The 27035-nt window shown below is 47.4% G+C and overlaps 1 protein-coding gene across 2 annotated transcripts in view; it reads right to left on the bottom strand.

Annotated features, from left to right (window-relative positions):
- Window positions 1-27035, bottom strand: part of ECD (ecdysoneless cell cycle regulator) — a 351511-nt gene that overhangs the window by 217512 nt on the left and 106964 nt on the right. For both annotated transcript variants that reach the window (XM_086922289.1, XM_086922290.1), the window contains exon 7: window positions 23735-23863. In XM_086922289.1, coding sequence (XP_086778415.1) covers window positions 23735-23863 — 129 coding nt within the window. The remainder of the gene's footprint in view (window positions 1-23734; window positions 23864-27035) is intronic.

Raw genomic sequence — 27035 nt, forward strand, 5'->3', positions numbered from 1 at the left:
AAGATGTCTCAGTAAATAAGTTGTTTTTGTGTGTGTCCTCCAATTGGTGTCCCAATAATGTCTTGGTGCTACAGAAACACAGCGAAAGGGAGAAGGGGCACCACCGGTGGACTCCCCTTAAATGGTTACAATCATAGATTTCCAACATAAAATAAGTTAAGAGCCCCTGAGTCTATGTAGTTATCTTTGACAAAATGCATGAATCCTAATTTAGGAAATTATATTTCTACAAAAGCCCAACTGACCTAGTCTAAAGCCGTCTACGCATCCAGTCCAGTAGAACCAAAGGTGCTTATACTGAATTTTCTCTACAAGTGGAAGGTTGCTCATCTTTCTAATGCGGTCTCGAGTTTTTTTACCCAAGACGAAAGAAGAGCGATCAGGTTCCATCAACTGGGGAAGGACCCTATCAAATCAGTTAAGTACATTTTTTAGGTCGAGCCTATCCCATTCCGCAGGAATGGATAGGGGAGAATTTCAGTGTGCAAAATAGGTTCTCAAACCATCGGGCAGATTTAAGACAGTTCACGTGAAATCATGTGAACACAAGCACGCGCATTTCCCCACATGAAAGCCATCAGCCTCCCTCCCACAGGCTTCCCCAGCGTACGCAGTGCGCACTGGCCTCACTTCTCCTCCCCCCTAATTGCTTTCACTTTCACAGCCGCCAGGCCGTGAGCTACTTCAAAGGGTTCAGCTGCCCCGCCCCCTGCTTTACGGACGCTTCTCAGGCCACCAGCCTGCCCAATACTTGGGTTTCATGGCCCGCTTTGGCTTTCTAAAAAGAAAAATGCGCTCATTCACCGCCTGTTACAGCTCTACTTATATTATAGGAGTGTTTCATTTGAATAGTATATTCTCCTCATTCCGTGTGACATCAAAGAGGAAGCTGCGAGGTTTCATGGCCCGCTTTGGCTTTCTAAAAAATGTGTTCATTCACCGCCTGTTACAGCTCTACCAGCCTGCCCAATACCTGTTTTTTTGCAGTTTGTTTTGTGTTTTAGCAGTTTTGATATAGAGCAAATTGAACTCGAAGCTATTGGAATGCTTAACATGGCACCAGTTACAATACACAAGGACACATTAGCTTTTCTGTACGCACTGGAAGATAACGGGATTTGCCCAGAATCACAGGGTGTCAAGGCAAGCCGACGCCGAGATTAGAACCTGGATTCCCACACTCAGAAGTCCCAGCCCAGGCCGTGATGTCACATTCTCTCCCCGTGGCCGAAACTTCACAAGCCTGTGTGACATCAAAGAGGAAGCTGCGAGGGTCATGGCCCGATTTGGCTTTCTAAAAAAAAAAAAAAAAAAAAAAAACTTATATTATTGGAGTGTTTCCTTTTAATAGTATATTCTCTCCGCTTGCCCTTTGTAATTGTAATTGTAAACTTACGCATGGGGCTCCGTTACTTAATAATGAACATTGAACAAAGAGTATGCAGGACGCCAGCTCGTACTGCAAGGATGGGGGGGGGGGGGGGGCGCAGAGATTATTTCTTGTGGCGTGTGCCTCAAGCACATGGCCCTAGCCGCCCGAGTCTTTATTTCGCTTACTATACAAGAGCAACCCTTGAAATAAATAAATACCGCTCAGGAAAAATAAACCAAATTGTCCAATACATTAACAGTACACAAACAGGGATAATGTGTGGAGGAGGCTTGATTGAAATATTTATATAAAAAAAAACACACACACAGCAGCATCAAACGTCTTGTGAGACTAACAAAAGACGAGGGTTTTGAAGGGGCAAGAGTTCAGGAATGGGCTGCTGGTGCGTTTGTGGTCACCTGGTGCAGATACTGTTTTCCAGCACTGCCTGAGGTCAAGGGAAAGGCCCGCGTGGTCATCAAAGCCCAAACTGCCTGTTTTTCTTCCCCCGTCTCTACCTCTGCCTGTCCCCCAATGTGAGCAAAGACTAATCCTATTTAACTTATTCAGCAGTTTGTGCAGGGTGTAATCAGCATCTCCATCTGCCTCCCACCTCCACCTCTCCCACTCACCAGTGACCGTGGACCCCACCCACTGGTCAGCATGAGGTCCCAGCCCAGGCCGTGATGTCACATTCTCTCCCCGTGGCCGAAACTTCACAAGCCCGTGGGACATCAAAGAGGAAGCTGCGAGGTTTCATGGCCCGCTTTGGCTTTCTAAAAACGCGCTCATTCACCGCCTGTTATAGCTCTACCAGCCTGCCCAATACTGTTTTTTTTGCAGTTTGTTTTGTGTTTTAGCAGTTTTGATATAGAGCAAATTGAACTTGAAGCTATTGGAATGCTTAACATGGCACCAGTTACATTACACAAGGACACATTCGCTTTTTTGTACGCACTGGAAGATAACGGGATTTGCCCAGAATCACAGGGTGTCAAGGCAAGCCGACGCCGAGATTAGAACCTGGTTTCCCACATTCAGAAGTCCCAGCCCAGGCCGTGATGTCTCATTCTCTCCCCGTGGCCAAAAGTTCACAAGCCCGTGTGACATCAAAGAGGAAGCTGCGAGGTTTCATGGCCTGCTTCGCCTGTTACAGCTCTACTTATATTATAGGAGTGTTTCCTTTTAATAGTATGTTCTCCGCTTTCCGCTTGTTTCACTCTTGATGTAATGCCCTTAATTGCTGCCACAGCGTCTTCCCCCGTCAGTTCCTTTCTTCTCCATTTGTTTCTGGCAGGTTGCTCATCTTACTTCAACCCTCTGAAACACTTGTCTAAATCTGAACATGATGTGACCACCACAGCATCACTCAGCACCACCACAGCACCACCACAGCATCACTCAGCAACACCACAGCATCACTCAGCGCCACCCCAGCATCACTCAGCGCCACCAAAGCATCACTCAGCGCCACCACAGCACCACTCAGAGCCACCCCAATATCACTCAGCGCCACCGGAGCACCACTCAGCGCCACCAGAGCACCACTCAGCGCCACCAGAGCACCACTCAGCGCCACCAGAGCACCACTCAGCGCCACCCCAGCATCACTCAGCGCCACCCCAGCATCACTCAGCGCCACCGCAGCATCACTCAGCGCCACCGCAGCACCACTCAGCGCCACCGCAGCACCACTCAGCGCCACCGCAGCACCACTCAGCGCCACCACAGCACCACTCAGCGCCACCGCATCACTCCGCGCCAACGCAGCACCACTCAGCGCCAACGCAGCACCACTCAGCGCCAACGCAGCACCACTCAGCACCACCGCAGCACCACTCAGCACCACCACAGCACCACTCAGCACCACCACAGCACCACTCAGCACCACCACAGCATCACTCAGCGCCACCACAGCATCACTCAGCGCCACCACAGCATCACTCAGCGCCACCACAGCATCACTCAGCGCCACCCCAGCATCACTCAGCGCCACCACAGCACCACTCAGCGCCACCACATTATCACTCAGCACCACCACATTATCACTCAGCACCACCACAGCACCATTCAACACCACCAGAGCACCACTCAGCACCACAGCATTACTCAGCACCACAGCACCACTCAGCCCCACCCCAGCATCAATCAGCACCACCACATTATGAATCAGCACCACCACATTATGAATCAGCACCACCACATTATCACTCAGCACCACCACAGTATCACTCAGCACCACCACAGCACCACTCAGCACCACCACAGCACCACTCAGCACCACCACAGCATCACTCAGCACCACCACAGCACCACCACAGCCCCAATCAGCACCACCACAGCCCCAATCAGCACCACCACAGCATCACTCAGCGCAACCCCAGCATCACTCAGCACCACCACAGCATCACTCAGCACCACCACAGCATCACTCAGCACCACCACAACATCACTCCGCGCCATCACAGCATCAATCTCTGCAACCATTCAACAACAACTGGTTCAAATATGTTCTCTCAATGTTTCAAGCTTTATTACAAATGTCAAAAAAAGCTGTTAATATTTCACTTCTGTTCTTGGATTTTCATCACAATAAAATACACTGAACATAATATCACTAGCGCCACCAGAGCACCACTCAGCGCCACCAGAGCACCACTCAGCGCCACCAGAGCACCACTCAGCGCCACCAGAGCACCACTCAGCGCCACCAGAGCACCACTCAGCGCCACCAGAGCACCACTCAGCGCCACCCCAGCATCACTCAGCGCCACCGCAGCATCACTCAGCGCCACCGCAGCATCACTCAGCGCCACCGCAGCACCAGTCAGCGCCACCGCAGCATCACTCAGCGCCACCGCAGCATCACTCAGCGCCACCGCAGCACCACTCAGCGCCAACGCAGCACCACTCAGCACCACCACAGCACCACTCAGCACCACCACAGCACCACTCAGCACCACCACAGCACCACTCAGCACCACCACAGCATCACTCAGCGCCACCACAGCATCACTAAGAGCCACCACAGCATCACTCAGCGCCACCCCAGCATCACTCAGCGCCACCACAGCACCACTCAGCACCACTACATTATCACTCAGTACCACCACATTATCACTCAGCACCACCACAGCACCATTCAGCACCACCAGAGCACCACTCAGCACCACCACAGCATTACTCAGCACCACAGCACCACTCAGCCCCACCCCAGCATCAATCAGCACCACCACAGCACCACCACATTATGAATCAGCACCACCACATTATGAATCAGCACCACCACATTATCACTCAGCACCACCACAGTATCACTCAGCACCACCACAGCACCACTCAGCACCACCACAGCACCACTCAGCACCACCACAGCACCACTCAGCACGACCACAGCACCACTCAGCACCACAGCACCACTCAGCACCACCACAGCACCACTTAGCACCACCACAGCATCACTCAGCACCACCACAGCACCACCACAGCATCACTCAGCACCACCACAGCCCCAATCAGCACCACCACAGCATCACTCAGCGCAACCCCAGTATCACTCAGCACCACCACAGCATCACTCAGCGCCACCACAGCATCACTCAGCGCCACCACAACATCACTCCGCGCCATCACAGCATCAATCTGTGCAACCATTCAACAACAACTGGTTCAAATATGTTCTCTCGATGTTTCAAGCTTTATTACAAATGTCAAAAAAGCTGTTAATATTTCACTTCTGTTCTTGGATTTTCATCACAATAAAATACACTGAACATAATCTTCACAAAAGTTATTTACAAAAGTATAAGCTATTGCCATTATAAATTACAATCACTTTTATGTAAGTATTAATTATTTAAAAAAATTAAAAGCCATTGTTATTTGTAATATCAATACATCTAAGTCACGTAAATACAAAACATGTTGCATTACAAATGCTATAGGTGTCACATTTGCGAAAGTTATAACTATTGGCATTGTAAATGACAAAGCTATTAATTTAGCTATTTTCAAAACCAACACATAAATAAAAAAATTGTCATTTACAAGACCAATAGCTCAAACATTCATAAAGCGAGACATATTGCATTGCAAATGCTTGTTGTGACATTCCCATTCTTGGGGATCAAGGTGATACTAACCTTAATCATTGGGGAAAAAAAGAGTGAGCTAGAAGATCCTCAAATGTGTTATAAAAGCTAATAGTATACCACGCTGAATGTTTTGTTATTAAGACCTCCCCTTCCTGACCTCTCCAGCATGGACTGGGCAGCATAGCTCTTCTTGCTGTGCATTGGATAACCTTTGTAGCATTACTAAATGTAGATATCTATTGACATCTCTTTATGTTTCAGACCTTGTGTAGAGTTAAATATAAATATTCTTAATGGCTCCATTTCTGTTTTGCTTTGGACCACTATTCCCACACTGTTTATCAGCTCCCATATCCCATACATAGTTCCGTCTAGCTGAGTTTCACACTGAGCTGGTTGGCCAATGGATTTCTTGATATATTTCCATTTGCGCCGAATATCAGACTGAGTTGGAGCAGTCAGTTCAGAGTGATAGGTCTTCAGGATGATTAGCTCGCCGGAAGCTTTATTTCCATTAGTTGTAGATTCAGGGCCGGCTCTAGGCTCATGGAGGCCCTGGGCAAGGAGCGTAGGTAGGGGGCCCGGAAGAGGTGGTCCAGGCGGGGCGCACAGGCCAGTAAAGAGGGGAGGGGGTCAGGGTGTTTAGTAGTGGAACAGAGCCGTAGGCCGCAAAATCCCAGCCAGGGGCCACCACGCAAATATGTATCCATCCTCAGAGGATTAATATATTAAGGATATATATTGGCGTGGTGGCCCCTGGGGTTTGGTGGCCCTGTGCAGGTGCACAGTTTGCACATGCCTAGAGCCGGCCCTGGTAGATTTCTAGTTCCACAAGTTCCTTACTTGCTTTTCGTCCACCAGTCTTCTTTTCCTCTTCCTGATAGCCTCTATATTGAAGACATTTCCTTGAATGATCACATTAAGGGCATACCTTGGTGGCCTGGGATGTTAGGCCCGCGATAATTTTTAAGAAATGATTGCCATTCTGTGAATGGAATCCTTAAGCGTGTCACCCTTGTATCTCCACTAAAAACGAAACTTCCCATCAATCTTCCACACAAGTCCCACATTCATGTGATCAGAAAAGGAGATCCTTCTATTGTGTGCCCCCATCCTCTCTTTATTGAGTTACAATTTCCAAAACCATAGAAAGCTAAACTATTTAGAGTTAGTAGGTCATTCACCCTTTTGTTGGTAGGTGTAAAAGCATAACTATTGGAGGAGTTAGTAGATCATTAACCCTTTTGCTGGCAGGTGTTCCCTACACCTACAGACTATTTCTGCTAATTTCTCAATAAAGTCTTTTTTTGTCAGTCAAATGAATGTTTATTTAGACCACTTGGTCCTTAAACAGCATCATATACAACCATAATTACATTAATTAATACCACCAACACCTTTGCAATACTCTCTGTACTGTATCTTAAAATTTTTAATAAAATCTTTTGAAATAAAAAAAATATACATATCAGTGAATACATTATATAAAAACGTATAAATATTAGAATGCCTTAAAATATACCCAATTTACATTTCTGCATTAAAAATCTACATGCCTGTAAATACCTTTTTACAGCTATATTAAACCTCCCTATGGTGCATGCTATATCCAAAAATCTATTTTCAGTTAAAAGTTCCATAGCTTGTGCACGATTTCTAAACCCATATTTTAATAGACTGGGCACAAAAACCTTTTCTGTGCGGTCAGTACTTTAAAATAATCCAATAAAATGTGCAATATGTTGCTATTAGTACTTGAAACCACATGTATAAGTCCCCTTGTAAACAATTGTGGCTCTTTTTACCTTTTCACTGGTATTGCAGGGGAAACTTCTGATTCTTATACTTACCACTTCTCTTCTTAGGCAGCTATTAGGTAGTGTGTCCCCTCCTAAAAGGTCGACCAGCTGGGCGGTCAGCCTCGATCATTCCATTCAAACAGATTAGTCCCTTCGACCCCAAATATTTACCTAAGGCCATATATTGTGCTGTTAGATCAACATTGGGAAAGCTGGCATCATTTATCTTGCAAACAATCAATAGCTCTTTGCTACAGTAGTCTAATCTATGTGGGTCTAATTTATGGTTAAAATCCCCGAACAGAATAAACAGCTCTCTAGGGTGTCATTCACTGAGGCCCTCTATATCTTCTTTGAAGTTTTCCAATTCGGCCCTGTATTCCTCTCCCCCTGCATATACATTTGAACTATAGTAATACAGTCATATTTTGGGTCTGGCTCCAGGAGATGCACTCTGCGGGCCACCAGCCAGCTACATTTAATTTTCAACAGCATCACCCTTTTAGTTATTTTGGTTGATACCAGCATTATATGCCCACCGGACGGGCGTCCCTGTTGGCTCTGCTTAGCCGATCTGTTTATCTGGGGCTTCGTCACACGGCCATGTTTCCTGAAGACAAACAATCCTATACAAATCAATATATCTCGTTAAGCTTTCTAATTTTGACATTCTCCTGTAGTAATTAACATTCCATGTTAATTCCCCATAGGCTGTGTGACGAACCAATGTCCTAATTACTCTCAATTAACCACCCAGCGTCTACATATCCAGGCGAATCAAGGGCCCTGTATCTATTTCCAAGCATTGGCCCTCCCCTTTGTTTAAGCTTGTCAGTTTGTACCACAGTGATTTTGAGGTGTTCTTCCTCCCTATATCCCTGCTTGATCAGCCTGACCTACCTTGATTTCAGCCCGGCATGATGCTGAAGAAATGGCTTTACGTTGTTGCTATATTTGGGTATTTCTACCTCCTGCGCTAGTGTGATGCCTTCTTTTAACACCTCCTGGTCTGCTTTAATTAGTACCAACTTGACCGTACTAGAGAACAATTACTCCCATCGCTACATGCTATTTCTTGGGACATCACACTACACTCTCCCCTACCCCTCTTTCTACAGCTTGTCAGTTCCCTCTCTCCCACCCCTCTCCTTTCGGTTCAACCTTTTCTCTATGCCTATCCTATTTATTACGGTCACTGTTATTTCTCTTATGTTGGGGACGTGGGCTACTTCTCCTATCACTATATTTTATTCGCTCTTACCCTTTCATTATATTAGTCTTGGGATCAAATACTACTTCCTGATTATTCTTTTTTTGGGGCTTTTACCAGACTCTTATGCCTTTTATCCATTCCCACACACTTCAATTTCAGCTATTTCTCCTTTGCTGCCTTCTTTGGCCCTTTCCTCCTCCTTCTCATCCGGGTGATATATTTCACATATCTAGTATATTCTCTCTGTTTTTTTATATTCGTTGGGTATGTAGATATATAAACACTTTGCAGTACAGACAACCAAAGCACTTCCTCTACTTCCTGATAACCTGGGGTTTCAGTTGATAGTTTTGTTTCTTTCACAGGCCTTACTAGTAATGGTATATGGTCTTCTTTAATTTGTTTTAGTTCCCCCACTATAATTTGTAGCTGGTCTTTTTGGGCTTTTAAATCATCATTATTCAGCATTGACGCCTCCAGTAAACCTTGCAATTTTTTTTGTAGTATCAACATAATGTCCAGCATAGAGGCTGATGGCGTTTCCGAAATCACAAAATTCAGAATAGAGTTTTGTGCCGATACTTAGTTACTTTAGCTGGAAACGGTTCCACTCTCCCCTTCCGCACCTCTCCTGAGGGATTCTTGGATGCCAAGCTACAATGCTCACTCTCTCCTACCGCTCCTTGTAAACCTCTGCCCTCCAAGAGACGAAGAGCCGAGGTGATGAAGACAACTTTAGTTCCAGAAATAATCATTTTGACTCAATAATTCTTGATAGTTTAAAAAGGGTAACTGAACCCCCAACGATAACTGGCTGACATTCTCTCTCTGAATTGATTGCTCTTCACCACAAAACTGGGATTCCGACAATAGTTGCGTTCTTTTAAAGTGTTTCCCAACAAAGTCCTTAATCAATTTAATAACTGATGCTCTCCGGGACTCAGTTTGCATGGGGCTAGTATTTATGGGTTGCGTCTTTAGGGCTCCCGCTCTGTCTTTTATTTCTTTTACATAGTTCCTTTCCTTCTCCTCCAGGTTTTTATCTCCCCCTGCTATTGTGTTCTCCATTTTTAGATAGCTGTTGTGCTCCTTAAGTATTTAATACATTATCCCCATCTTAGGTTGTTATCTGGCACCAACAGTAGAAGCAGAACCAACTGTGTTACTCTGATATCTAAAGGAAGCCCAGACTCCAGAATTTCCCACAAATAACAAAAGTGTGCATTCATATGAATACTGGTAAGACCCTACACTTTAGGGGTTTCATAAATAATTATTTATTGGATTCTTACATTAACAAACAAAAATGAACATCGAAACATAACCTCCAAATAACTCCACTACACAGAACAACACCGTTCATGAAATGGCGTCATGGCTTGCATTCAAGTTTGAAGCTCACGGTCAGGTGCTTTTACTGTGGCCCCCTCAAAAGCAGAGGATTCCTTATCATGCTGGATTAGGTGCACTTTTAGAAAGTTGTTAAGCTTTTCCTGGCAGATGGAAAATTCTGAACTCCAAAATGTTTGTGTAAGAGGAAAGAATGTGGAGAATGGGGTGAATTAACGTCTGACAAGAGACCACCAGAGTCGGTGTTTCAGAGGGAATTGGGCCAGCCTCATACCTCAAGAAATGGGGAACAGTACTTCACTATGTTTGCCAAAAGAACACAGATGAAGATAAACCTTACTCAATCAGTGCAATGCAGAGTTTGTTGGACCAAACACCCTGTCTCATCACCCTTCCGGAATTATTTCAATATCAGACAACTTCCATTACAATTTGGAGTGCAGGTGCTATATCATCAAGGGTGGCTATTCCAAATGCAGACATGCTGGACAGTTTGGAAAGGGATGTACACAATGTCTTTTGAATTTGTGCATGGGCATTTAAACATCGCGGATGCTGAAATACTGGTTGCTCTACTTCTGAAAGTCAGAATACTTTTCTGAAAACTGTTTGCCCAGATACCTTATGGAAATGTTTACCCACCTAGACATAATTGCTCTGGTTGGGGCAAAACTGTAGAATGCTTCTCTTCTCCAAAACAGTCCCAGAGGCATAGTTATTGCCTTGGAGGAGACTAAGATGCTCTTGTGGGGAGAAGAACTAGCGTTCACCATCTAAATTATGGTTCCTCTACCACCACATAGCACCAGAGTTACTGCTTCTATTAGGACATATTGGATGGTCATGACTAATGTCTTCGACTCTTGGTGTATGGTTGTATACCATCTAAATGTCAACAAACACGCCTGCGCCAATGTGATCCTAACTGTGATGAATTGAGCAGCTATCCCTTTTTAGACCGAGCATGTCTGAGGGTAAGATGGGATGGCGGAGCAGCCTAAGGGGGAAAAATCTCCAGTAGGGCACCATCTACTGTAGGCCTTAGTTGAAAACTGGGCAAAGAATCTCACCTAGCTGTTTTCTGATCAGTTTTTCCTGGTAGCTTCAACAAGTATACGTACTTTACTAAGGGCAATTTTCCTGTGGTTTTTCTACATTTCCCGTATTTGTCCTGCTAACAGGTAAAAAACATTTTGTAGAGAATCTCTAATTTATTCTTTGTGAAATATACCTAAACTGCAAAAAAAACAGCTGCTAGAGTTTGGGATAGTTTAAGATATAATTTACGTGCTATCTAAAGTTGCAGCTTTAAATTATTATTTTCAGTCAGTGATTGTTTTATGGCAGAATGTGGTCTTGGAGCCTGTGTAGACATATTTCGATTTCATATGTAAGTGCCAAGACCAGCATAGCTCTTAGAGGTTTTACAATGTGTGTTTGAGAATAGGTTTGGTGTCCTGTGTCATAAGGGTTATATTTGGATTCTAAGGCAAGAAAAGGATGCAGAATTATACACATTTTTTTTTTATTAAAGTCATCCTAGTAGCAGTAAGTAAGCTTTCTCATCTATGTAAAAATCAAACTTCAAACCACAGGAGGGGCAAGGAACACAGGAGGAAAAATGCAGCCTGCCTTGGGTAATTCAAACATAAGAAAAACAAGAACTCTGAAACAAGCATTTTCATGCCACCCTTCAACTCTTGTGGAATGAATTGCATGAACTAGAGACTGGACGGCAAGTTATTATTGTTCTGGAAAATTCTAAAGAGCCATCTTTCACAATCTAAGGTAAATACAAACGTTCTTTCCCCCCACCTCCTGCGTTCATATGTTATTTCCCTCTCCTGGTAATTCAATTGTTGCCAACCTTCTTTTTTATTTTATATACTCAATTACACAGTTAAGATACTTCACTGTTCCCTATTTCGCGACACGCTCACCCCTCATCTCGCTCAGCTATTCAGTGAAGCAGTGGAGGAGGAGTCCTTTCCACCAGAGACTGACATTGCCACCATAGTGGTCCTCCCCAAATCCCAGCCACCCTTCACTCAGTGCGCGGACTATCAGCCCATCTCCCTTATAAATATGGAGCTCAAATTATATGCCACGATATTGGCTCAGGGCCTTAAACCACACTTGCAAACGCTGGTCCGCCCGACCAATGTGGGTTCATGCCATCGGTGGTATCCGCCATTGTTTGCGGAGGCTTCACTCGGCTCTGGCCCACAGTGGCGTGCTCACTCCCTTCCTCGCGCTTCTCCTGGTAGATTTTGAGAAAGCTTTCGATTCAGTTGACTGGGGGTTCTTAGACAACATACTGGTGGAAATGGGCTTTGGGCCTCGCTTTCGTGGCTTCATCCGTGTACTGTATGCTCGTCCGAGTACACGAGTTCTGGTGAATGGGGTCCTCTAAGAACCCTTTCTGATCTGCAGGGGTACGAGGCAGGGGTGCCCCCTCTCCCCCCTGCTCTTCGCGTTGGTGATGGAGCCCCTGGCGGTCCTGGTACGCTCGTGTGGATGGTGCGGGGTTGGGAATGGCCCACTACGGACACAGACTAAATTGCGCTATACGCCTCCGATGTCCTGATCTATTTGGCGGATCCCGCGAACTCTGGCCCCCATTGCCTCCGGATCCTCCGTTCCTTCGAGCAGGCCTCTTGCTCAACCCAGATAAGTCGGTCCTGGTCCCTCTTCAAGTATCAAGAGAATGCTTTGACTGACAGTCCAATATACCGCTCCGCCGCCAATCATTCAAGTACCTGGGAATATGGATGACTTTACTCCCAGAACTCAGCTGGGCTCTTAACGTCATCCCCCTGATGAAACAGTCTCGGAAGACCTGTCGAAGTGGCAGTCCCTGCCATTGAATCCCATGGGAAGAGTTGTACTCTTCAAAATGATGATTCTTCCCAGGTTCCTCTACATGCGTCAAAACACTCCACTTAACTTGCCACAGGCTTGGTTCCAGGTGCTTGACAGCTTGGCATCTAAATTCCTTTGGGGGAGGGGCAGGTCCAGATTGGCCTTGAGCGTCTGTCGGATCCCTTCCTTCGATGGGGGTTTAGGGATGACCCACCTTTACCTCTACTATTTGGCTACCTGTCAGCTTCCCTTGCACGATTGGTTTAACGGGGGTGGTCTGATCCGGCATATAGGCTGGAAATCAGTGAGCTGGGCCTGTCCAATATCAATTTGATGATGTATGGGGCCCGGTCCCAACCCGTATGCTGGAGATGACGCATTCAGTCTTCCTGGCTTGGCAGGCCGCTTTGGGTCATACCAGATATACCCACACATTGACCCGGTGCACCCCTTGTGGCACGGTACCTGGCTCAGGGAGGTGAACGGGCTGTAGGGCTTTCAGGCCTGGGACCTTATAGGCATCTCGCCACTGGGTGATGTTTGGGCGGGAGATCACATGCGCTCCTTTCGTGACCCCCGGCTCGGTACTCCCTACATCACTCACAGTTTTTTCGATATCTACAGCTGCGTCATGTACTTCAAACACACCTTACAACCAGTACGAGACTACCGGATCACAGCCCTCCAGAGACACAAATTATGTTGGGGGATATAGGGAGGGGGCATCTCAAGCATTTATCGTACACTCATTAACAATACCCCGACATCACTTGAGTGACTAAGGACACAGTGGGAGGGATGGGTGGGATCCTTGGAAGAGGAGGATTGGCGTGATGCGCTTATGGCCCCCAGGACGGTCACTGCCTTCGCCAGACAGCGCATGGTACAGCTCTACTTCCTACATGCCGCTTATCTGACACCGGCGTGCCTGCATAGCACGGGGCTCCAACCGACATCCGGCTGCGCCAGGTGTAGCCATGAACTGGCCGACTTCTTTCATATGGTGTGGCAATGCCCGCACTTGGCTCAATTCTGGGGGGACATAGAGGAGGAACTCACTGAGGTATTTGGGTGGGAGATCCCGCACGACCCGAAACACGCAATTCTAGGTATCACGGATGGGTCCAGAAATGAAAAGCTATTCTATACCACGGCAATGGTGGTGGCCAAGAGAGACATAGCGTCGGCTTGGAAGTGCACTGACCCCCCCAACATTGGGAAATGGCGGGTGGGAGTTGGTTGGAGTGCAGGGCAGGAGAAGGCAATGTACGCTGAGCGTGGCTGCCCCAAAAAGTTCCGTAGGGTCTGGGGGAAGTGGTTGGGGGGCATGGTTTAACTTCGCTGAGGATGTGCAGTTATGTCTTTTTGATTCTGTATGCTCAGGAATTCTGGGCTTTCCTGATTATTGTCTACATCTATTTGTCATCCTGGACTCCTGATGTTTCGCTGGTGCTCTGTGTAAAATCAATAAAATTTGTTTATCAAAAAAATAAAGATACTTCACTGTTAATTGTAAAGTGCTCTGAAGCACTTACGTCTAGGTCTGTGCTGCAAATTACCTAGGATAATAAATCTTATGTTCTTTGTATGCAGGTTTCAAAGCTTTCTTCTCTGTACAAAGAAAGATCCTAGGATCCTCCTTTCACAGTACAGCCAGAGTTGGATTTTTAGAACAATAGGATCTACTCCACAAATTAGATTATTCTGCATACAGAAAGCTGATACATTGCTGTCATGGCAACTTCCAAGAAGGGATGAAAGCTGTCGCCACCTGGTTTAAGAACAGCTGCCTGAAACTAAACTCCGAGAAAACAGAGGCCCTTATCCTGGGCTCCACCCCATCCACATGGGATGGCTCCTGGTGGCCTCTCCCACCCCAATGGACCACACACAAAATCTCTGCATTAAACTGGACTCATTGTTCACAATGAACCACCAGACCAACGTTGTAACCTCGACCTGCTTTAACACCCTCGGCATGCTTCGAAAGACTTTCAGATAGATGCTACCCCGCGCATTCAGAAAAACTGTCACACATGCGCTCATGTTATGTTAGGAGTATTTATATAGCGCCTATCACCGCCGGTCTCTAAGCGCTTAACAGAAGAAACATAACACACTAATGCCCTTGAAAAACCCTCAGCTGTTACACCGCCTAGACTGTCATAAAAGCCTTCCTAAAAAGATGGGTTTTTAGTTTCTTTCTGAAGGGTAGAAGCTGTGATTCTTCCTTCAGGGTGGGCGGAAGCTCATTCCACAGTTGTGGAAGAAGCACGGACAGGGCCCTGCCTCCTTTGGTTTTTAGTTTAAACCGAGGTTGAATTAAATTGGATATTGTTCCAGAGCGCAAGGGTCTTCCAGGAATATATCTCTTCAAACGTTGTTTAATGTACTCTGGGGCTTTTTTCAAAAAGTGCCTTATGGGCCACACAGAGACATTTGAACTGGACTCTAAATTTCACTGGAAGCCAGTGCAGCTTCTGAAGCAAGGGGGTTGCATGCGAGTTTCTGGGCAGGGAGAAAGTCAGTCTGGCTGCATCATTCTGTATTACCTGCAACTTCCTCAGCAGCTTCTGTGGCAGGCCCAAATACAGAGCATTGCCATAGTCGAATCTTGAAATGACTGTGGCAGATACGACTGATTGCAGGGTAGTAGCAGATAGAATAGGGGCTAATTTACGTAGTTGCCTCAGTACACCAATACAGGATCCGACGACAGCCGAAACTTGGGCGGCCATTGAAAGATCCGCGTCAATCCTAAGCCCTAAGCTTTTTACTACAGTGCCAGGAGACGGGGTGGTTCCCAATTCTGGAGGCCAATACAAGTCACTCCAAGGGTCCTCTTTGTTGCGGATCACCAGCACCTCCGTTTTGTCAGAATTCACTTTCAACAGATTCTTAGTCATCCAGTTGACCGTGAAGTTGAGCAAATTCCTCACCGATTCCTGGGCCTTCTTGGTGTCATCCAGCCGGACTAATAGCTGGGTATCATCTGCGTAGTTAAATATTTCGCAGTTCATACGCATCAGCTCCTCCACCAGTGGTTGTAAGTAGATGTTGAAAAGCCGAGGGGATAGAGCCGACCCCTGGGGCACTCCCCATGTCACTTCACAGGTCTCAGACAGTTGGTCTCCTAGCTGCACTCTCTGGGTACGACCTGACAGGAAGGATTCTAGCCACTTCAGCACCTGGCCTGAAATCCCCAGTTGCGCAATACGGTCCAGCAAGATGGTGTGGCTGACCGTATCATCAGTAGCAGACTAGACTACAGCAACACGCTCCATACTGGAATCAATAAGAATCTCCTTCACAAACTCGACTCTCAATAACGCTGCAGTCAGACTCATCCTCAACATCCCCCGCCACAGCCATATTATCCCAACACCTCTGCGATCTCCACTGGCTCCCAGTCGAAAGAAGAATAACCTTCAAACTCCTCACCCACTCATACAAGGCCCTGCACAACACCGGACCAACATACCTGAACAGCCGCCTCTCCTTCCACGTACCCAAAAGACACCCCCAATCAGACAACCTCTCGCTGGCCACCATCCCTCACATCCATAGGACCAGAACAAGAGGAAAGTCATTCTCCTACCTCCCAGCCAAGGCCTGAAAAGACCTCCCCCTCCACGAACCACCCACACTGTCCCAGTTCAGGAAGGACCTCAAGACCTAGCTCTTTGGACGACCCCCACACTCAACAGAGCCGCCCCCCCCCCCCCAGCACTTTGAGACTCTCACGGGTAAGTAGTTGCCCTTCAACAACCCTGATTGATTGATGGCAATGGTGATGTGGCTTAATTGATTAGATTTAGCACTTCTCAAGTAACGGCACTTAGGATTAATTTAAGTTCAATGATTAGAGGTCTCAGGAGAACAAAAGGAGCTCCCCATTATGTTATTAATGGGGCACAAGGTGCATAAAGGCTTCATACCCAAGAACAGGTTGATGTTAGGATTATAGCCTGTACCCTACAGATGGTTTCTGCATCTATACGATCTACACCACCAGCTACAGGACATCTCACAATGACTTTCAGCCAGAATAGAGATTTTCTACAATGGTGGTAGTCTTGCACCTTAGGAAAACAAGCCAATTTAGAAACATAATTTTGCTTGTGGTAGCGAGGATGGCCATGGAGGCTGAAGTGGTACAATATAAGCCATAGACTTGTGTTGTCCTGTGTGCATATCTATCAGTCCCTTCTATCTTTGGGTATAGGTATAATCTATGGATTCATATGGACTGAGCAATTGAAAGCTTCTCCTTTAATATGCAGTTTTTCCTGGAGATAACAACGGGAGATCTGTAAGCACAGGGGAGTAACCGGATCTGTTCAACATTTGGAGGCCAAATATAGGGTTACGTCCCAAAATAAGAACCATGTTTTACGCCAAATATCCAGGCAATAGGTATAGGGCCGGAATCGGAAAAAAATCCAATGTAGTGGCGATGAGGATTTCCATATCTTTCAGGGATAAACTATTTGTCAGCATTTTAACCTATATGATCATAGGTTAGACGCCAGCATGGGACACTCAGATGGACTGCCTTACCTAATGTGATCATTATTTTGCTTCAGTACCTGTGGTGTATATCACTGAACTACTTGCTGAGGTGGCGCAGATTAGCAATTGTATATAGAATGAGAATTTGCCTAGCTTTAGTGCTGGTAAGTTCCAATTCTATCATCAGTCATTTCCTCATACGCACGGAGGCACTGCACTACACACAGTTTAGGGGAGTCCGGGAAGGCCGGATATGAAATAACCCTCGTAAGGGTCTTAGTTCTCCTGCTTACTGTAAAGGATACCCCTTCCGGGGAAAACACCCTGGCCGTAACATCCAGGGCTCGCACGTCCGAGACCCGCCTGCATGAAATCAGGCACAGTAGCATTGCCAGCTTAGCTGAGAGTTCCTTCCGAGACAGAAACCTGTTCGGCTGCCAGGACAGAAACAAATTCAGAACCCTGTTCACGTCCCACAGGACGGAGTACCGCGGTTCAGGAGGCAACGAGAGGCGAATCCCTCTTAACAGCCTGCAGACCAATGGATGCTCTCCAATCGGGGAGCCCTGCACCAGGTCATGTCCCGCCGAGATGGCCGAGCGGAAGGTATTGATTGACCGATAGGCCAAACCGTCGTCGGCCAAGGAAGTCAGGAAGTTGAGAACAGACTACATCTGCCCCCACGGGATCGAAATCCCGTCGCACACACCAGCGACGCCACCGGTGCCACGCAGAACGGTATCTCCGGGTGGTGCTATCCGCCCAGGCCTTGGAGAGTAGTTCCTCAGCCCCTCTCGAAAGGCCTGGGAGAGACCAGCGACGCCGGAGATCCTCCATGGCATCAGTCTCAGCGAGCCCTCCTGCACTAACCGATGGGGATGCCCGTCCGGATTCAGGAGAATGTGAGGAGAGTGGGGGAGTAGGATTGGAAAATCCCAAGAAAGTTCCAGAAGAACCGGAAACCAAACTTGAGACCTCCACCATGGCGTGATCATCACCACCTGCGCCGATTGGCGACGCAGCAACGCTGATACCCGCGTTATCATGGAAAATGGTGGAAACGCATACCCCTGCTCGCCCGACCAGTCCTGGAGGAACGCATCCGTCGCCTCCGCCAACGGGTCCGGGCGCCAACTGAAGTACCTCGGTAACTGGTGGTCCAGCCGGGAGGCGAACAGGTCCACTGAGAACGGACCCCAACGGTTCATCAATTGGGAAGATACCTGCGGATCCAGCTGCCACACGCTGGCATCAAGGAGGTGCCGGGAGTGCCAATCGGCCACCTCGTTCTGGCGGCCCGGCAAATACTCCGCCGTGACTGAAACCTGACGGTCCAGGCAGAAGTGCCAAAAATCTTTCGCGAGATCCGCCAACATCTTGGATCTGGTGCCGCCCAGATGGTTGATGTAGCGGACCGCGGAGATGTCCATCCGCAGAAGGACACACGACTGGACACGATCCTTGGTCCAACAACGGACCGCAAAGGAACCCGCCAGCAACTCCAAGCAGTTGATATGTAACGACTGCTCGTGGGCAGACCAGGCGCCTCCCGTGGAGAACTCTCCGCACCTGGCTCCCCAACCCGAACGACTGGCGTCCGACTCTATCACGATGTCCGGAGCTGAACCAAATATTGCACGGCCATTCCAGGCTTCCATGTGCGTCAGCCACCAACGCATCTCGTCCCTCACCTCTTCCAACAGCGGGATCAACTGAGAATACGTCAGACCCTTCCGGAGATGGTGCGCTTTCAAGCGCTGCATGGCCCGATAATGTAGCGGACCTGGAAAGATGGCCTGTATCGAGGACGACAACAGGCCCACCAGCCGCGCCAGTCTGGCACAACTCGTGCCGAATCTTCGACATCTTCCTGGCTGGGAGACTCATGGAGGCCGACACTGAGTCGATGCTGAACCCGAGAAATGTTGCGCACTGCGTCGGGCGTAAGAGAGACTTCTTCTCGTTCATAACAAATCCCAGACCCTGCAGCAGGTTCACCGCGAACTGCAGTTGGGAGGCTAGACGCTCCGGACACTGGTCCATAAAGAGCATGTCGTCCAGATAGACGATCATCCTGACACCGCGCGCGCGCAAAGCCTCCACCGCCGGGCGCAACACCTTTGTGAAACACCACGGCGCCGAGGAGAGCCCGAAGGGCAGCGTGGTGAACTCGTAAACCTGCCCGTCCCACCTGAACTGGAGGAAACGATGGTGGGGAGGAAAGATAGGGACCGCTAGATAGGCGTCTTTTAAGTCGAGCCTGACCATCCAATCGCACGGCCGTAAAACGTCCCTCAGGAGGTGAATGCCCTCCATCTTGAAATGGCGGTAAACCAGCCACTCGTTGAACTCCTTCAGATTGATTACAGGACGGCGGCCTCCGTCGACCTTGTTGACTAAAAAGATGTTGCTGAGGAAGCCGTCCGGGTGTTCGCATGCGCAGCAAATAGCCCCTTTGTGAAGGAGGGCGGAAACCTCGTTGCGCACCAAGTCTGCATCGGACTGAGAGAACGTGATGGGACGCGGACGCTGGGGCTGGTGCGGACGGCCATGGAACTCCATCTGGAAGCCCTGAACCGTCTGCAGTACCCAGGCGTCGCTGGTAAGGGAAGCCCATGCCGGGAGAAACTGCGCCAGGCGCCCCCCTACCCGCAAACTCGCAGAGGGTAATACACTCACCTCGTCCACCTTGTTGCTGACCTCGATGTCCCCCGCGGCCTCGGAACCTCTGACCTCGTGTGGGGTAGAAATTGTTGAAGCGGGAGGTGTCCTGTCCATGCCCGCGGCCGGAGCCTTGCCCTCTGTCTGAGGGGTTGCCTCGACCGAACGAGCGGCCCCTGCCTCGTCCGGCCCCTTCAAAAATCCGAGGGGCAAATACCTTCTTTATATTAGACTGGGCCCTGTCCAAAGACGTGAACGTCGCCACAAATTTTCCGAGTTCCTTGATAAAAGGATCCCCGAATAAACCACCTTGCGCCACCGCGCCAGCCTCCGAAGAGGCGAGGTCGCCCAATTTAGGATCAATCTTTGTTAACAACGACCTCCTTCTCTCAGTCGAGAGGGCACAGTTTGCGTTGCCTAGGAAGATAATGGCGCGTTGCGCCCAGTTGGATAAAACTTCAGGGGAAATCGGGTCCCCTGACACCTTGGCCTCTTCAGCCATGTCGAGGATCTTGGTCACGGGACCCACTGCATCCAGAAGCTTGTCCTGGCATGTGCGCCAGGACCGATCTATACCCTTCCGGGGGTCCTTAACGAACTTAGCCAGGAAAGTGGCCATCTTGGGGTCAATATCAGGGGTCATCGCCACCTTCCCTTCCAGGGAGGGGCGGGGGCACTCCGCCCTAAGGCGGCTACAAGCGTCCTTGTCCACCGGTCTCCGTAGACGGTTCGACACATAGAGGGCCACCTTATCCCCCGGCACCCATTCAGAGGAGCGGGGGTGCACAATGTCGTCCGGGTCCAACATGTCCGCGAGACCCGCAGAGGTGGATGCCTGGGACGGGAGCCACGACCTAGACGAGCAGGCCTCCTCCTCCGAATCAGGGGAGTCGTCATCCTGCTGTGGCTCCGGGGACATAGTGCGGGGGGTAGGAGGGGGAAGCCCTCCAGACAGAGATGGATCGGGTAAGGGTGTCTCAAGCGCCTTAAAGGCGTGCCTAACCTTGTAGAAGGCCACCGGGTCAATCCCCTCAACACACGGCTTCTTAGGTGGGGGGGGACCGTGGACGGGGAAGGGTCCGAGGCCGGAGCCGGCGCGGGAATGAGGGCTGCGATCTTCGCGCACGCCTCCTCCAAACGCGCCGAAAGGCGTTGTTCAAGAGGCGCTATCGCCTGATCCACCGCCTTGTAGATGGAATCATCCACCGCCTGGTAAAAATCCTCATCCCAGGAGGCATATTGCAGAGGGTCCTCCTCTGTATACTGGCCTGACTCCCTCTGCATTCTTAGGTAAATTGGGCTCTACAGGAAGGGAGGTACAGCACAGCTGTTGTAAACCCCAAAGGGGCAAAGTGTGGGTCTGGGGCAACCCAGAGGATATGGCGGCACAAAGGCACAGGTATCGGGACTAGCCCAGGGGACACAGCAGCCCTCTATGTACCAGGGCGCCACCCGGTCAAGCGTCCCCTCGCGCCTTTACCAGCGCCAATTACGACCCACTCCGGGGTGTTCGCCACAGAATACTACCCACTCAGGGCGTCCACAAGATCGGGAAACCTAAATTACGACCCCGTAGGGTGTCAATACCGGGTGGCCACGGCCAGTGTGCAAACTTGCGCAAACGCAGTAAAAAACGCATTTAAAACGCGAGTTCTAGCGCATTTACTGTCAGAGAGGACACTGCCCCCTTGCAGCGCCAGAGGCACACCGCACTCTACTTGGGCAAAAAATCGCGTCAGGATCACCAAAGCGTCCCGCGATTACCAGGGGGACCTGCAGGGGTGGAAATACACCAGCGCTAACGCACAAAGCAAAAAGCTACCCACAGACACCCCAAAACCACAGAGAGAGTGAAAAAAGCACTTAACTTGCTGCTGAGCAGCGAAGAAAGAGGAAGAGGAAGCAGCTGCAGGGCATGATGGGTGCTGCCGGAGTACAGAGACTAACAAAGGACTTAGCGTTCAGTTTCCTGTTTTCTTTCCCAAGTGTTCATGGGAAGAGTAGTTTTGATATGTTTTTCTTGCTGCTGTAGAAAATAAAGTGGAGAAAGTAAGGCATAATCCGAAGCCTCCGGTCCTGCCATAGAATATGTTTAAGGCATCCTGCTTGGGGTGCATCCACAAGTGTGCCACTACCTGGAGTGGACGAAGCACAGGGTTCTATGGGTGTACTAGTAGGGTGTGAACAATTTGTTTTTGGTTGCTCCTTTGCTACCCAAAAAAGAATAAAAACAAGGTTAATTTTGTAGTTGGCTTTTTTCCAGAGGTGTAGTTTATCTAGTGCTACAAAACAATTGAGGCTAAAGTGTCAGATTTACTACTCGCTCAAAGAGAGCTTAATAAGTAATATGTAGCACGCATAATGAGATGTCTCTATGTTTGAAGCCATATCCGCTATAAGAGCAATTAAACTACATCCATTTCAGGATGGTCAACACAGGAGGACACTTTGGGGACTGAAATTATTCAAGTGATTTAGGTTTTAAAAACTGATAAAGGAACTACCCTCCGTAGTTCCTGATAATTTAAAGCAACAAAAATGAGCATCTGGCTTTGCAAAAACACAAGGGTTTCCTATCCTAACTTGAAGGAGAGCTGCATTCCTATTAAAGACAGAGAAGCAAATATTATTCCATTCAGTAATGGTGGAAAGTCTTCACTCAATTGTGGTATACCACTCTAGTTACTTTATTGAAAGCATACTGATAGCTTTGGTGACATGTTCTCATTAGCTATGGTCCGTAACAGTGTCTTGTCTATGGAAGCCCTTAAAGGTCCCTCAAATTAGCCATAAACTGTGGGTGTCCTCGACATCATTCGAGTTCAAATGCCACTCTTGTTTAAGGACGGGAAATAAGGATTTTTTTGGTCGGTTTTGGACTTAAGTAAACGTTTCAGTCAAAAGAAAAGCACAATACTTGAATTTGTGGATGCCACAGAATTGAGTCTTCCTTCATGTTACTACAGAACAATGTTAATTCAATATATTCCCTCCTTTACTGCCTGGTTGAATGTTCAAATCTATTGTGGCATAATTTACTTCATGATACATTTAATCCCTTCGCTGCTGATGACGAGCTCAGCTCGTCATCAGCCACGGTGGTCGTGTGCTGATGACGAGCTGAGCTCGTCATGTAAGGCGGTATTTTTAAAAATGCCACACAGCAGAAAAATAACCGCCGCAGCGATGCGGTTAATGGCATTCGTCCCTCCTTCTTGAAGCATGGGGATGCTATCGCCACCAGATGTGGACAGATTGACAGAAAAATGCTAGTGGCAGCATAGACAGAATACTGCGTTTTCTCGATACTTCATTTTCTTTAGCATTAGTCTAATTTTATTGCAAGAATAGAAACTTTGAACATACTTTAAATGCTTGAATTAACCTTCCTTAGTAGAAACCCATAACATGCAAATTATTGTAGACCTATAACGATGAATTTAGAACTTAAATATGCGTCAAGTGAAAACCTATTCAGTTAACCGCTCTCTTACTCTGCAGACAGGTATCACCTATTCTTTTCTGATGTAAATGCTTGCCTTTACGGTGGTACTGAAAAGTGAGCTAAGGACATATATGTTTATGTTATTTTATTTGTAACGTTCTCTAGATGTATTAGGAGTACCACCGCCTTCTAGCGAGTTAAACTGACTAGTATCTCTGACCCTACTTCCGAATAGATTTTCTCCAAAAAGTTATAAAAGCTTGCATGTGGTCTCATCAATAATTTATACAGAAATATTATAACGTCTAGTTTTCTCCCTATTACAGTTCTGCATCTGAACACTTTTAGCATGCGATCGGCTTTATCTGCGTCTTTCGAGGCAAACCATACATTCATAAATAGGACAAACAAAACAAAAAATAGTACCAATTTCATTCCTAGGTCTGCTGCTTTGAATTGAGGGTCGGTGCAAGAGGGCAGTTTGTACCCGCTACGTCTGTCAGGAATAAACCTCTGTTGCATCAACTGTGCATATAAACATTTTGTGAAGGCTACCTGTAAATGCAAAACATATATAATCATTAATCTCTCAAATACGGTAATACTAGTGCAAAAACAGTATTCTATTTGAATTATGTAGGTGTAGTTCAGTTGTGAAACGTGTGCTTTTATTCCTATTTATGCTTTCTTTAAAGATTATTTTCATATTTATACGAACATAAATGTTTACCCAGAGATCTCAAGTTTTTTCTTAACAAAACTTCACTGCAAATGTTTTTCACTTATATCATTAACAATGCTGTGAATATGCAGAAATAACATTTGAACATCTGCCTTATTGGTAGTATAAAAACTTGTCGGGAGGAAATCTCATACTATTGTCTGTTTCCAAATGTAAAACTGTAAATAAAATCTTAACTGGTTTGCGTTTCAGTCTGTATTGTACAGGGTATGACGCATTTCATTTTACTAGATAAATGAAGGGCCTTTTTGGAATCTGTGAGAAATAGGGTTGTTGGTTGACTGGGGTTTGAGACCTGGTTAAGCAGAACCAAAATTCTTGTCAGGGTAAGGCATATGTAACCCCCAAATTAATCTATGCTCAACCCTCTGGTAGCTTGGTACAGAGTAGTCAGGGTTAACTTAGAAGAAATATGTAAAGTATTTGTGCACCACTTCAAACTGTGAAAACAATTCACAAAAAGATCCCACCCCAAGTTAGAAAAGTAGAGCAGAATTTAATAAAGGAAACAAGACCAAAACAACAAAAATCCACCTTCAAAGCACAAAGAGCGAACTCCGGCTATCTGGTCGCGCTGGACCAGGTCAAAGTCCCAAGTTTTGGCCGACGGTGATGGAGCGCTGGTCCGCTACAGTCCCAAGTTAGTCCTGCTGAAGGTTCACCATCTCAAGTTTTCTACCAAGGGTCCTGTTTGCATTGGAGAGGGCAGCGAGGAACAAGGAGAGCACTACAGAAGGCTGTCGATGATAAACTAAGTGCAGACTGGGTATCGCGGAAAGGGGGGCTGCAACTTTGGGTTGGCGGTCCCCCGCGAGCGGTCAATACTGTAGTGTACTGATTTTCAGTGCGAACGGTGTGGTCTCGATGTGAACAGGCCCGTTAGTGGTTGTGAATAGCCCAAAAGCTTAATTTAGGCTAGCTGAGCCACAGCAAGGACCTGACAGTCACCATTTGGGGAAAGGAACTCACTGCAGCTGGATCCGGAGTGGGTTGGGAAGCCTTTTTTGTCCTAGAGACTCAGATTAGGAGGCCAGCAGACTAGCCCTTGTAGTCACTCTGGGGTCCGGAGTTCAAGATGAGGTTACAGGTCCAGTTCTTCCTACCCAGGCAAGAGGACAGCAGGTAGCAGGTCAACACAGCAGGGCAGTACTTCATTCAGAGAAGCAGTCCCGCCGAGTGGCAGTCCCCATAGCAGCACAGCAGTCATTCTTCCTGACAGAGTATCAACAGGTCCAGAAGTGTACTTTAGAGTTGGTGTCTGAGGTTCTCTCTTTACACCCTGGAGTCCTAGTTCTTGAAGATGGGAGAAGCTTCAAGACAGTGGCTTTAAATGTGCCTGGAATTCACAGCCTTCCCTGCCCAAGCTGGCTGCAGTAACAATGTGCGGTATTTAAACCCTTAGTTTGAAGGCAGAGCACAGGCCATTCAGTTGTAAGTGGGGCTGTCTACAGCTTCGTGCCACATCCTGTCAGCAGATGACCTGTTCAGGCACATCTATTCCCTCTCTTGTGTGGCTGTCTGACAGGAATTCATAAAGTCTAACTGTCTGGTACACCTAGTCATGTGACCCAAGACAGGCTACAGGCACAAAAGGGCTAAGGGCAGAAAAATGCTTTCTAAAAGTCTGTACACAGGGGTTGGGTCTGTTTGATCAGCAAGGTTAGACCACATTTAAATATAATGACAACAACGAACCTGGACTAATAATTATTTAGCCAAAACTGTTATTCATTCTTTGCAGATCAATACATTTAATTAGCTTGACATTGTTTTTGATGAATACTGTAGCTTAAACATTCATTTGCGTGAATTCATTTTGAATTAACAAATCATAGACACTGGTTAATATTGTCGAAAGTTGTGTGAGCTATTTGGTCCACAGAGACATTAAAAAAACAATACTTTTACACACGTAAACATTTTACATTACACATAAAATACAATATACCATGTGAGAAGTTGGCCTGGCATATGCTGTCCACTATTCTAGTGGGCACCTTGCACCAGTCCAAACGACCCCTTCTTGATGGTAGGTTAAAGGCAACCTTATAGAAAGCTATCCTAGTGGTAGCTGTGGAGAGCAGCCTTCATGTTATGTCTTGACGGAATGTAAAGCAGCTTGTTTTACCAGTCTATAATCTCATGTAATGACCAAATAAAAGGAGAACCACACCAGGCATATATATAAAATATATGTATTTATTCTAAACACACCCCCTAGTCCCTTTATGAGGCTAATGGCAAAAGTACACAAGTAAACATATTTAGCACACAGTAAATTAGCACAATATATAATTAGCCCTAGGGGGCGTAACAAACCATATACTAAGAAAGTGGTATAAGAACCACGACTGACATAGATACAAGGTCTATAGCCTTTAGAACCGCTGGGACCACCAGGAACCACCCAAGGTAGTGATACAGGGGACCCACAGGGACGCGTGCAGTGTCTAAACACAACCGAGAATCACCATTACCTTCTATGGGGAAAGTTGTGGTTCGAAAATTACAGATTAAGGACACTTAGGAGTGGACTTGGAGCAAAACTCTTTAGAACTAGGCAGTTCTAGAGTCAATACCCAAAGGAGCACCAGAGTACTCGAGTTACCTCACCCAGGGAAGCAGGGTGCATAGGTGTCTTTTGATGTCGGGTTTCGTCGTCGTTTTCAATGGCAAGCTGTTGAAAAGGGCTGCAGGCGACCAAGTGGAAAGTGTCTAGATGGATCCAAGGATGGATCGAAGATCTGAAGAACCTGAAAACAAAGGGGACAGAGTCTGGGTCACTAGCCAGTGACCAGGAAGGCAAGGAGAAGATGCCAACCAATGTCTGGTGATTTCAGGTGAAGAAGGTGAAGCTTGACTCTTCAGCCACGAGGACCAGGAGCTGGATTCGAGCTGTCCCACGAAGGATGTCAGGTGCTACAGCGTCGGTATCTGGATTGGACCCAACAAGCCTTGGCAACAGCAAGCCACGCAGAAAGCAAA

The sequence above is a fragment of the Lissotriton vulgaris genome, chromosome 5 (assembly GCF_964263255.1).
Source record: "Lissotriton vulgaris chromosome 5, aLisVul1.2, whole genome shotgun sequence".
Classification (NCBI taxonomy): domain Eukaryota; kingdom Metazoa; phylum Chordata; class Amphibia; order Caudata; family Salamandridae; genus Lissotriton; species Lissotriton vulgaris.